Source organism: Pseudopodoces humilis, chromosome 1, assembly GCF_049639895.1.
Source record: "Pseudopodoces humilis isolate 2021_Gansu_Grassland_sample_001 chromosome 1, ASM4963989v1, whole genome shotgun sequence".
Lineage (NCBI taxonomy): Eukaryota > Metazoa > Chordata > Aves > Passeriformes > Paridae > Pseudopodoces > Pseudopodoces humilis.
Genome location: NC_142200.1, coordinates 122,797,744 through 122,811,139, shown reverse-complemented (window position 1 = coordinate 122,811,139; position 13,396 = coordinate 122,797,744). Strand labels below are relative to the sequence as shown.

At 40.4% G+C, this 13,396-nt stretch overlaps 1 protein-coding gene across 1 annotated transcript; it reads right to left on the bottom strand.

The window, feature by feature from the left end:
* Positions 1-4,437: 4,437 nt before the first annotated feature.
* On the bottom strand, positions 4,438-9,759 carry AGR2 (anterior gradient 2, protein disulphide isomerase family member). Its single transcript, XM_005518851.3, has 8 exons — positions 9,674-9,759; positions 7,871-8,008; positions 7,496-7,559; positions 7,369-7,421; positions 6,303-6,376; positions 5,861-5,924; positions 5,358-5,441; positions 4,438-4,761 (listed from the first exon to the last, which is right to left on the bottom strand). Exons 2-8 carry the CDS (start codon positions 7,998-8,000, stop codon positions 4,712-4,714), a joined length of 519 nt encoding a protein of 172 aa, XP_005518908.1. The 5' UTR covers positions 8,001-8,008; positions 9,674-9,759; the 3' UTR covers positions 4,438-4,711.
* Between the last annotated feature and the right edge of the window lie 3,637 nt (positions 9,760-13,396).

Below are 13,396 nucleotides of genomic sequence, written 5' to 3'. Positions count from 1 at the left end.
CTGTCATCTCTGATGTAAGAAACTTGATGTCTGGAAAGTTTTTGTACAGCTCTTTTTTCAGATGGTGTAAAGTCATTGTTGTAATAACTCGGCAGTGTATATTTCTGTGTCATCCAGATAACGGTCTTGATTTCATGAGAGATTGAATGATGTGTAAAAAAAAAAGAGAAAGAAAAACAGCAACAAAAAAAAATGGTTTCCAGTAGTTTGTTTCCTGAAAACAAAAAATTCAAGTTAGAATGGTACATTATCCATATAGAAAAGTATTGCCTGAGCGGAAGGAAAGCATGGTCCCTCTTGCTGTCTGTAAAAGAAGTGGTGCATCAGCTGAAACAGACATCTAAACTCCCAAGGTGTGCAGTGTTCCATTTGTTTCTAATCATACTGAATTGTAGATCTGCACTGCACCTTTTCCTCATTCTTTCTTCACTCAGTTGTTGCTGCTGGAAGGGTAGGCAGTTGCTGTAGTCTTAAAGACAAGTCTAGAAGAAAAGGGGGAGAGTATTAAGGCTGTCTGCCAAGGAATACAGCACCTGAGCAAGGTGGAAAGGGAGTCTGGAGGCAGACAGAAGTAGATGCTCATACAGTTGCCCTTTACTGGAGAGATCCCTCCTTACTCCTGCAGAGGAGGCAAAAAGAAACACATGCCCATCAAAGCACTTTCATACTTCCATGGGCTGAGTGTTCCTGAAGACGGAATTACCTTGAAGTTTTGAAGGGGAAGAACAGAAACTGAGAGCAGAGGGGTGTCAATAACTTGCTATAGCTGCTTCTCTTCAGGTGTAGCTGAGTTTTCAGCATCCATGGTTAGCACCTTCTCCTGGAGCTGCTCTGGGAGCTGCTGCTGTGCCTGCCCTGCTGCTGTGTCTGGCTCAAGCACACATACCTGGAGATCCAGGGTAAGAGGCCACACATGTGCTGAAACACCTTAAGAGCCTTCAGGCCTGCTGAAGTCTAATAAAATGTACACAACACTTCCCAGTTGTTGTCCTGTTTCCCCCAGTTGCTCCCTAGCCATTCCCAGTACATGTCAAGAGGACAGTGATGATCTCTTGGCTGCCTTTAGGAACAGTTCATTTTCTTGGTTTAGACAAGGCTCTGTGTTTTGTGCATTACAGTAATAAATCCAAGCAGTTGGAGAGGGTTGATGAAGCTTAAGATAATAGCACATTGCTGCTTCAATTTTGACTTTTTTCCTGATTGTTTTTGTAGTGTTTAATTTTGGGTGGATCTGGTTTCATAAATATGGTAGTTTATAATGGAGTGTAAATGTGCACCAATGCAAAAATACTGATAATATTACCACTTCCAAAACTCTCATGTCTCATAATGTGAATTTGTTTTAGTAGTCAAAAGACAGATCAGTGGATTGTATGGAATGATTAAAGTTTTTCTATCAAAAATATATCATCTCTTTGGGATTGTGGTTAAACAAACCCATCCACCCACACAAATGTTGAAATTCCCAATCAAAGGTGTGGATTTGCTTTCCAAACCTGGTTCTGAAGGGGGCAGTAAAACACAATAAGTCTGACTGGTTTTGGACCGTGAAGAGTGTTGCCTCTCAGAGAAGGTCTGACTCGTGTGATTATCCAAGAAATGCTGTACTATTCTGACATGCCAAAGTAGAGCACTTATCTATACCTATTGGTGGGTTTTGTCATTGAACTTTGTTGCTTTCTCTTCTTGAAAAACATTTTCACCATGCAAAAAAATTTTTGTTGTTGTTTATTTTCTTGAGATGTATTTTAATTTTCACCTCATGGCTTGAGATTTGGACTTCATTGTAACCAGATTTTCTAGGAGCTATTTACAGCAGCACAGTGTCAAAGTAATGGAGTGATTTAACTTGGAGCATTCTTACTGCTTACATTACATGTCTTTTGGCCTTAGTTTGTTAAAATGCTTTCTTCAAGTTGGTTATTCTGGAAAAATGTAGAAAGATGTCTTCTTTCAATACACATACACATTTTATAATATAAAAATAATTGGCTATAAAACAATCTAATTCTTCTCCATCTGAGAAAGTGAATCCAGATATTGACTAACATCCTGATAATACTGCACAGTATTTGCCACCTTTCCCATGAAAGTAACTATTACAAAAGGGAAAGCTTATATAACTTGAAGTGATATCTGTAAAAACCTGCCTTAAAAGCTATAGCTGACAAGTGAATAGGAATGTGTTAGTGTTCTTAACTTTATTATTTTAGACCTAATTAATTAGAAGATTGTCTGAATGCTAGTGGAATTCTTAAAACCCCTATATCCATCCTGTGTACTTTGGGTTATCTAATGATCATATGTATTTTAGCAATGATTTCCCAGGTTTTCCAAATAAATGGAAAGAGGCTTTTTTTAGGTATCTCAGCTTGGCTTGATGCTTCTGTAAGCCTAAAAAGAAAATCTGTATTTAGAGGAAAGGATTGAAAGTTGACCATTTATGTATTACAATTCTTGTGAATTTGGTTACAGTGAAAAGTAGATGAGAAAAGCATAGCCTTGAGTGCACAAAGGAAAAATTTTATTTTCAGAAACATTTCTTGATACTTTCAGGCTGGACTAGCTTGTGTATTGACATCTAGGCATGTATATTAGTAGACCCTTGTAGTTGCACCTTATGTCCATTTACTGGATGTTATTCTTAGCATCAGTACCTCTGCCTGAGGAAATGATGATACGTCCATAGTGTTACAAAAACAGCTTTGTAAAACATGATGGTGCAGGCCACCTTTGTTTCATGTCACATAGCTCTAGCAAGTGTACTTTGGGTTGAGTAGGTAAAGATTATTCTGATAACCAGCTGCTCTGGCCTCTCTCTGTGCTCTCCCTCTGCTAAGTGATATGACTGCATTTTTTACTTTTTCTGGTTGATACATGATTCTAGAGACTGTTTCTGTCTCCCACTGCATCTCTTTTTCCTCTGTCTTCTGGATGCTGCAATAGAAACTAACATCTTACTGGAGTGCTGAGGGAATGCTAAATTCCATGTCTGGGACCCTTTCCAGGTACCTGTTGACATTTTCTGGTAGGCAGGGCTCACACTGCTTGCCAATGACCTATTAGCAAGTACCTCCCTTCTGATTTTGCTGAGAGATTCCCTTGAGCTGAAACCCTTGCTTCTCTCACCTGTCCTGCCCTCCCAAGCATTTTCCTCTTGTAGTTCTCACCTTGACTGGCAGTAATGGTTATAGAAATGGAAAGAATGCTCTTACTGCCAAAGAGCTGAGAAAATAAGGAAGGCATGGTCCTGGCCAAAGTGTTCTCACTGATGCTGCTGCTGAGTTCAGAGATAGCAGATATTTGGGGCTGGAAAGTCTCCTTTCTGTGTAAGTCTTACGTAATGTGTACTATCATGGTCATCTGCAGCATTTATTTTAGTTCTGACTTCTCTTGTCCCTTTTGGGCTTAGAAATAAGCAATCATCAAACCAACCACATAGTCAATGTGATATCCCTTTATTAATCATCTCAGGGCTTTACTAAAATCTGATGTAAGCAGGACCATTTAAGGGAAGGAGATCTTTAATCACTTCAGAATACAGCCAGTTCAAAAGAAAAACAAGATCTGTATGCAAGTAATCCCATTCTCTAGTCTCAAGTACTTTTCTGTAAAAGATTTTCACTTCTTGCTATCTTAGCTGTAAAGAAAGGGCTGCTACTGAAAGCTGCTCCTAAGCTGGTGCTACTAAAAAAATAATTGGAGATAAAGTAGGATGAGCTCAGCTAGCTGCTGAAACAGGAGATAAAAAGCTGCTTTCCTCTGCTGGGTTTGGCTTGAATGAAGTTGATTCTCTTCACAGGAGCTTGTGTGGTACTGTGCTTTGGATTTGCAGTCACAACAGTGCTGATAACACAAGGTTGTTTTCTGAGTGCTGACACAGAGTCGAGGTGTTTGCTGCTCCCTCACACTGCCCTGCCAGGAGGTAGACCTGGGCTGCGGGAGAAGCTGGGAGGGGACAGAGCTGAGACAGCTGACTCCAGCTGAGTAAGGGGATATGCCATGCTCACCATACAAACTGGGGTAAGAAGCAAGAAGGGGGGCATATTTGGAGTGATGGTGTTTTTCTTCCCAAGTTACCATAACATTTGGTGGGGCTCTCCTCTCCTGGAGGTGGCCTGCCTGTGGGAAGCAGTGAATTCTGTGTTCTGCTCTGCTTGCACACAGCTTTTGCTTTACCTATTAAACTGTCTTTATCTGAACCCATGACTTTTTTTGCTTTTAATCTCCTGATTCTCTCCCATCTCACTGGAGTGGAATGAGAGAACAAGTGGCTGTGTGGGGCTGGGCTGCTGGCTGGGATTGATCCACAACAGCCTTTTTGATTCCAAAGTGCTTGAATGTAAAATGCAATCCATGGTCTCAAGCAACGTGGTGATTTTTCTATTTCTAATAATGGTAGATGAAGATAAGGGAAAAAAATTGAAAAGAGCAATGTTTTGTATGTAAACACTTGAAATGGATTTATTTTTAAAAAAATCATTTTTACAGTTGAATCATACAGTATTCTTCTGTACGCCTTAAAATAAAAGCCTCCAGCTTTTAAAAATGCTGCCCAGTACAAAAGTGCTAATGTAAAACTGTAGTGTTTATAGAAACCATCACTACACATCACTAAATTTCACTCTAAATATTCTCTTCACCAGTATCAAGGTGTGGAGAAGAGATGGAAGGTAAGACTTCATAATATTTAAGGGCTTTCTTCTTCCCCTTACAGTTCAGTCTTCAGGAGCTTCAGCGCTTTCTGCATATTTGAATACACTAGAAATGAAATATTCATGCATGTTATTTCTGCTGCAACTTCCTCTGCCAGCAGCCAAAAATGTTGCAGAGAAAATGTCATTATTATTAAAGCTTTTAATCACAAGCCTATTGCTATAGGGATTCAGACGCACTTACTCTTCCAAGCAGTTTGTGAACGTCATGGGTTTAATTTTTACTGGTGAGAACATTCATTAATGTCAACACATGGGCAGAAACTGGAGCTGTGCAGCAGTGAAAGATGGCTGTAGCAAACATCTTTCCCTGCTCCCAGAAGGTTTCCTGACCTGGCCTGTTGGGACTCGTGTGTGAATTCTCACCGTTGCTTGCAGTGAACGCTGCTGAATTATGCAAGTTCCTACTGACGTATGCTTGCTTTTAAAACAGATGGATGCTTAAGGCTCCAGGGCTCTGCCATAATTTTCTTCATCTCACTGAATTTAAGTCTAGCATCCTGTTTAATTTTAATCCTGGTTGAATGTCTTTCAGCAAGTACTGATGGCGAGAATCTGTAATGCCTGGTGTTATTACTTGTCGCATGAAAAATGTGACTGTTTTCAGAATATTTCCAGAATGTGTCAGAACACTCTACTTACACAGTGAAATGTCAGAGGGCTCATATGCGTAGAGACGGTTTGAGTATCTTCCAGTAATATCTGCTCTCACGGTCAGGGAAGGATCTGGGGAAAGAAGGGTTGAGAGAATTTGTAGAGGTTAACCTTCAAGCAGAGGAAATAGAAGGAAATAAAGCTTTCAGCACTGCACTCCTGTTTGCTTCCCAAATGTTTCTGTCTGCTTCCGCTGACTTAAGAGATTGTTCTATCAGGGTTACTGACATTTCAGTTTTAAGTCTTGTGTTTGCAGGTTTATTAGGAATGGGATGAGCTACCCATTTCAGCGAGTGTGGCATCAGCCATTGAGGAAGGAATGCTGGACCTGTAAAGCTGGGTGGTATTGGGTCAATATTTGATCCACAGAACCAACTCAAACCTCTGTGTTTCTCAGGAAATAAATTCCTGTCAATCAGCCTGAGGATTTGAGATGCATAGTGCAGCAGAGGCTCTGTTCTGAGATCAGTTTTGATGCTTGAGGTACTCACCTATGAACAAAACCCGAGGGACGTACTGGCCATCAGGTGCAAGATTTTTGTCTGTGGTTTCATACTTAAAGAAAACAGAGAAGGTTCCTAGTCAAGGAGGGTATGTTACATATTTTTTTCCTTCACCATACTTTGTATTATGAAATACAGCTCAAATATACTACATTTTGCAGTTTAAGAACTTCACTGTCTGGGATGCAGTTTTTTTAACAGCTGGAATTGCAAATTGGTAACAGTTCATGTTATCATTAAACTTTACATTGCCTCAAATTCTGAGTTTATGATAGCTATAAATGAAAAAGACTTACTATGAAACCTGTTATGCTTCAGCAGTGGCCATTTTCCTGGCCAACCCTAGCTATTTAACTCAAGTTAGAGAAGCCATAATTAAAAGCAGAACTTTGTCACTTTCACTTAAATTAAGTCTAACTGGGAAACTTACCACAAGGTTCAGGAGAATGAATTTTTCAGCCAGTTTCTGTATATCTTTGTGTTCAGCAAAGACCTTCTTGAGGGCTAGAGTAGAAAAAAACGGGAAAGAAAATTAAAAAGATGCTGTTGAAATAATATTGTCCTCCAAAAAGAAATTCAAACAAACTGATGAAACAAAATTTAAATTTCCAGTTTACAACCGCAGCAAACAAAGATTTTCAGTTCATTCCATTGGAACATGATCCATTCATTTATATTCTGCATTAAAGAGTAATTACAATAGTGCAAAATGTCCCACCTTCCTTCAGAGAGTACAGCTGGCTCTCAAATTTGTCTGCTTAGGTTTGAATTTGAGGATTTGACCCTTCAAACCTCCTGTTCTACTATTGTGGTTTCTGGCCCCAGATCTTAAGGCAGTTGATAACACAGCATGTAGGGCTTCAGACTAAAATGTTTAGAAGGGTTTAAATACTTGTATAAAATACTTGTATAAAGACCCATCTGGAGTTACTGGAGCTATGGGTGGATGCAAAGATCTTGCCATATGAATTGACTTGCAGGAAGGAGGGCCCTCAGACAGATTCAAAGACACTGGGAAAAGAGCAGTCCCAGTTACCAGGAACCCTGGAAGAGCTCAGTTTCAACCTGGATTGATTTAGTCCCTGGCTGGATTCAGTCTCAATCACTGATGATACCAAGACCTGAATATGATCTTTCCAACAAATTGTTATTTCTTGCTACTGGTCTTGCTACTGATTTTGGCTGAGTGTGCTGTGAACCAAATTCAGATTTTTCAGAGGTCAAACCCTACTGACCTTTGCTTATTTCTGTATCCATTTTGTATCATGCTATACTGAATCACCATTTTTGTTTTATTTCTACACATTGGAAAACACCTTTGTGGTACAGTAACTTGAAGAACACTCCCCATGCTTGTTCAAGCTAGCACTTCACAAAGGTTTAAAGAGAACGGTGGCTGATCTTTTTTTTCTTTTTTTTTCTTCAAAGTAGCGTTTTCCAGAAAATTAAAATTTATTTCTTTTTTTTCCCCCATCTCCCGAGTGCAAAAGGATTACCTTGGCTGTGTGGGCAGTCTTCCAAGTGGTGGATAATCATCAGGGGTTTCTGGCTGGAAAAGAAGAGCTGTGGTTAGGAGCAGGGGAGGCTCAGGGGGCTCAGGGGGGCTCTGGGGAGCAGGGGTACCTGTGCTTGGCCCGGAACAGCGCCTCCTCGTAGGTCTGCGTCCAGATGAGCTGGTCTCCCCAGCCTGCGGGAGGGACAGGGGACACACACACCTTACAGGGGTCACACAGCACCCTACGAGTGGGGCCGGGGACCCCAGGCGAGTCCTGCCCTGCCCACCCCTGCCGGAGGGGCTTAGGGCAAACCTGCTGCCACAGGGCTTTAAATCAAGAATGAAGGAGGAGAGGGCGCTAGGAAATACTAGAAAAATGTTTTGCAGAATCAGTTACAAGAAAATTAATTTTTTAGAACAGCAAAGTAGCTGAAATATTCACAAGATTGCACTTTTAAAGAAAATTGGTAGAGGGTTTTTCTTTAGTTGTTTGTTTGTTTTACCTCTGGAGAGTGTCTGAGGCAGTTTTGGCTTAACAGTAGTGTCCTTTGAATCCTTCTTGCCTGCATCCTTTGCCAGAGCACAGGAGATGACAATGAGCAGCAAGAACATGGACACGTAACCCTTCTCCATGGCTGCTCCTGGAGGAGGTGAGAGAAACTCTGGGTCACTGTGGTGCCTCCCAGGTCGGAGCTGGTGGCGAGGCTCACAGCAGATAAGGACAGCACAGGTAAAGCAGTGGAACAGGTCTCAAAGAGGCAGCGGGGTGAGCCAGGGCTGGAAGGAGCAGCTCCAGGCAGGAGCAGGGGGTCCCCAGTCTTGGGGCATGGATGTGTGAGGTTTGCACAGAAAACTGCCCCGAAGGAGCCTCCTGCTTCCCACTCCCCTGCTCTTGCCACTGGGCTGTGGCCCTGTCAGGATGTGCATGTCTGCCTTTGCCAGTTTCTCTCTCTTCTTTTTACACATATTGAATATGATCAGTAAAATAACTAATTCACAGCAATTCCAGAAGTCCTTGCAAGTCCTAATAAGTTCACGGTTCTACCTTGATCTCCCAGTGCTAGAGTAACCCAGCTGCAGGTGCTGAAAAGTTAATTTGTCCCAGCTCTTCCCCCATTTTGGTGTGGAAGCAACTCAAATGAGAAGTCAGAATGTCTAAGCTAGGTTTTAGAGTGAACATTAGCATAGACACAGCTTAATGGTGTGGTTGAAACTTCCAATCCTGTTTTTCCCCTTAAAAGTATCATCTAATCCTTAAACCCAGTAGAATGTATAACAAAAAGATGTGTGGCTCAGTGAAAACTGAAATGGAATTTGAGGGTGGAAACAGCACAAAGCAGAGAGTTTTTCCTGAGCCAGGCCAGGCTTGGAGATGAGACAGGTCTGATGGAAAGCTCCTCAGCATTTCAGCTGAAGGGGAAAATCATTTCAGCAGCATGACCCTATGTTTTCTCATTGCATTTCCTCCTAAACTAGAACCAATATAATGCGTACAAAAAGAAAATTTAAGATGGTCTAAAGGAATTACAGAACATTGAAAAGTTTCATAAAAAGAAAAAAAAAGAAAAGGAAAAACCAAGCCTATAAAACAACCCCCACCACAACAGGCTGACTGTTCTTAAAGTTCAGACAATGTAAACCAAACTCCAGGAAAACAGAAGTGCTTTTCCAGGTAGGAACTGCAGGAGGAGACATTAGCTGAGTTTCCATGAGTGGCAGAGTGCTCTCTGCTACTGGGATGTCCAATAGAGCTCAATCAGCCAAAAGGTTCCCTGTTTCAAGAGTATAAAATACAACTTTTGCAGCAGACTGCATTTCTTCCCCAAGAAAGTCTCTTTGGCAAGGCAGAAAATTGTATGAAGTTCAATTGTACTCCTGATTGTCAGGGCTGCCTCAAGAATTGTTCTGGCTATAGCTGTATGACAGAAGTAATGCTTCTTTAAAAGTAAAAATAATAAAATAAAAAAGTATGGGACAACCAAGAAATTGAAGATCAGGCACACTAGGCTGTTGTGGAGGCAGCATGCAGAAAGCAAAGTCAGAGGAACGTTAGACCTGCTCCTTAAAAGCTTTGCCTCTGGAACACCAGGTGCACTTTTGAAAAGCTTTCCAAAATAACCCCTCTTCTCCTTTTTTTTAACCTGAAAAGCCAATACTTCTGTAGACATCTTCCTTCATAACAAGCTGTGCTGGATTATGCCTGCTTTGCTGCAGTCTTTCCACCGATCAGATTCCCCATTCCCAGCTAGCTCAGGCTCACAGCTCCCCCGGGTACCTGCTGAAGCAGGGAGTGTATAGTGCCTTACCTTGTTTACTCTCCCAGACGTCTGCCAGGAAGCCAAGGTGTTCCTGGTTTCAGTGTGAATGCTGCTGTTCCTACTGCCTATTTATGCACCTTCACACCCCAACTCCACCCACAAGCTTTGAATTTGAATACTGCTTTCAGAGAGCTAAACTTTCCAGTTTTTCCCCACCAAACCACTCAGAGTTAGTTTTGTAATTAAATAACCTGTCACATACTGTATCTAAAGCTCAGAGACATTTCTGTAGACTTTTGGGGTATTTCTTGAAAGGTGATTTTAAAATATTGGCAAAGATCCAAGTACAGGTAAGCTTAAGTCAAGACTCCTGATTTGCCTGAAGAGTGATTTGTCTTTTTTTGATTGGTTGGAAAATCAGTATGGGTTCCTGTTCTTTAAGTCCTTAGAAGGAGTTAAATTGATGACTCAGAACTGTGGATGTAAATTAGATAAATAACTGTGCACATTAAACAAAAATGTGTGCACATATACACATATAATAGCACATAGAATTGTAATCAGACTTAAAAAAAGGTTTGTAAAGGTCTCCACAAAAATATATTTGGAAATTATAATATGAAACCTGTGCTCATAAGCAGAGATCTAAACCAACAGTGAATTCAAATTCCATGATTAATTGGTTGTGTGGACATTTATTTTTAACTACAACATGACCCCAAATCATCCTGGGTTTCAAATACATATGTAATACAGTGCAATGCTCAGGAAAATGAGACCTGGATGATCATTCCCACTGCTGCACTGAGTGCACACGGTCCTTCCGCAGAGGTTAGTGCAAGTCTGTCCTCAGCAATATATGCTGAAACTATGCTATGTTCTCCTTGTTGCATGCCTCATATATTTCAGTGAGATTAAAATCACATGTTCATGGGCAGTGAATGCTTAAAATTACTCAGCTGGGTAGATGAAATCCATCAGATATGGATTTTCCTGTTTGAAATTCACAGTGCTGTCTGATGGCTGTTAAAAGCACCCATTTGTTACAAATATACTTGAGAGAATTAAGAGCTTCGGATCTTAGTGTGGGTTTGGTTTGCTTTTTGGGTTTTTTTTTCATTAATAGAAATTAGGAAAACAAAGTGCAGAAGCAAGATGGTGAACTCAAGCAAAAAAAAATTTATTGACCTGCTTTGCCTAGCTGCTCGAAGCATTAGGAGGGTGAAACCCAAGCTCCCAGGCATATCAGTCATCTTAACTGCTGTTTCTGAATGTTTCATGAAATAAGTATGTTTTCCTGAAAGAATTTGCATATAGATTTGTCTCCTCCAGCACTTGTTCCTGAAGATTTAGAGGTGTAATTTGTTTGCTCCTATATTGAATATCCAAACTACATCCACTCATCTTTTCTTCCAAAACATACATCAAAAGAAGTCTCCAAGGTCCATATTTGGACATGGGACCACTCACTTTGGACAATTTAGGTTACATTCTAAATCCACTTTAGTGCAGATGTAGAAGTTAACCTTGGGTACCCATTTTGGTCCCAACTTAGACAATTCATAATTGTTATTTGACATGCTCTTGCTGACTCTCTTCTCAGGTCACACCTAAGAGCGTTTGGTAGTTTTAAAGCCTATAAAAGAAGTTCTAATTGCTCTCTGGTGCTGTGAGGAGATAATAAGCAAGTGGGTTCTCACTCACTCACCTTATAAAAAAATTGAGTTTTGTCTAAAAATGCGTCCCCAAAGCTGAGTCCCTGCCTGCTCCTGGCACCAGCCTTAGATATATCTCAATTTCATTTGCACCTTTGCTTTCTCCAGTTATCAGATGATGCATTTATCTTAGCCTGTGTCCACATAGCCTTGTTTTGTTCTGACAGAACTGTTTCCTTTAAGAGTCTCAGTAATTCAAATACAGCTACTCGCAGGGGCTTCCCTGTCAGCTCAAACCCAGTGACCTCGATGCAGCTAGTTAGACTTGTCTCCAAACCAGCTTTGTGCCTTGTTAATGAAGAGAGGGGGAGCTCAGTCTTTCCCACAGCTCCCTGCTTGGGCCCTGAGACTGAGCAGTACCCAGCTGCTTGGTTTTCTTCTGGCCTTTTATAATTGGCTACTTTCTCTGCCTCAGTGACTAATACTGGAGGAACTGCCCCAGAGGGTTTCAAATAGGACTATTCCAGAATGTTTTTCCTCTTTTTCTATAAAGATCTGGCAGACACTGTTAATATTTAACATCTTTACAAGTCATCAGATATTTAATATCGTTTTGGTTCCCCTGCTCTGAGGTGCCTTTGTTCATTATGTTGTACAGAAATTTGCACAGCTTCAGGTGGCTTATGTTACATCTCTTCTGAAGGCATTTTCTGATGTGCTTTGTTTTTTCTTGTATTTTATAATACATAAGTTTTAGAATTCAGGCATTTCTCCTCATTTCATAATAAACATATGCTTTCAAGTCTTGTGATCTCCTGCTTAGAATAAATATCAGAAATTTATATGGGAGGAATGAGAAGTAATGAAGGAGATGTGTAGTTAGTCCCACACCAGCAATGCTCTGAGTCAAAGCCAGAGATAGATCTGGAAATAATCAGTCTTCCAGTGCTCTTAAAGTAGCAGTATATTGTAAGACCTAGTGGTTGAAAGTAAAAATAAAAAATATTTTATAACTGGTCAAAAGCTCTTTGGATGAAATTTGACTAAAATTTTCCAGAAAGCCTTTACTCCAAAATTTAGGAGCTGAGACACCTTCTTACACCTATGACAGATGCAGGTTCCACTTTGTTTCTTTCTTGCCCTGAAATAGTTCAAATCCTTTTCATGGATATGACAGGTAGGTGCTGTCTGGATTGGGATATGCCAGGATGATCAATGTCCCCGGTCACCCATGCCAAGACTGTTTATTTGTCTAACAGGCATTTATTCTGGAGCAGGCACTGAATCCCAGGCCTGTTCAGCTGTGATCTGTTAGGTAAGAAAGTGATTTTTCTCACATTGGCTCAGGAAATATTTGCTAGCGCTTGCAAATGGAAAGCATTACTAAAGGAGAAACTGATGTCCTATAAGTGGTCCAGTCATTCTCTTGAGAATTGGAAGACCATGGTTCAACCATCCCCTGTCTACTTTATTTTCATTACAAAGCCACATTTCAATATATGGCCGGAAATACAAAAGTTCAGCAGATTTCTATTGCTGAACCTCTAAAGCTGGTAACTGGAGCTCAGTTAAATTTTTGCTAGGAATCTGATTATTTATCCTGAAGGTCAATGGTTTTTCAAAATATGTCAGCCAAACATTTTCCTCTATTTAGCTGAATAAATTAGTCAATTAACTTGCACTATCTACAGTTTTTTGGTAATATTTTTCAAATTGGCTAGCAGAAGAGATGCTAAGGATTTAAAATTTGATAATCTGACTCTAAATTACTGCTTGCAAAACAAAAGAGCAATCTGTGAGGATTTTGATATCTCTGGAGGCATTTTTTTCCACTTATATGTGGATGTTTATAGCACGAATCACCACCACTTGATACAGGCTGTCATGAAAAACATTGACCATCCCTTACATAGTTTTAGATGAAGATGTGGGTTTGTCATGTAGCCAGTTCTCATCCCATACTTTTTTTGAGTCTTGATGTGATGAGATGTCTGGAAGGCATTGTTGAATGACACGTTTCAAAATCACTTAGTCATTTGAAGATCCATATTAAATGTACTTGCTCTTTTATCCTTTAATGCCCTTTCCAGAACAATAAGGAAACTGTCATGGTCTC

What these genes read in the sequence shown, in the direction of transcription:
- AGR2 (XM_005518851.3), bottom strand. Translation starts at nt 8,000, where the DNA reads ATGGAGAAGGGTTACGTGTCCATGTTCTTGCTGCTCATTGTCATCTCC. An exon ending in CTGTTCCGGGCCAAGCACAG is followed by an intron (nt 7,422 to 7,495) that starts GTACCCCTGCTC and finishes CTTCTTTTCCAG; the next exon opens with CCAGAAACCCCTGATGATTA. An exon ending in CCCTCGGGTTTTGTTCATAG is followed by an intron (nt 5,442 to 5,860) that starts GTGAGTACCTCA and finishes TTCTTTCCCCAG; the next exon opens with ATCCTTCCCTGACCGTGAGA.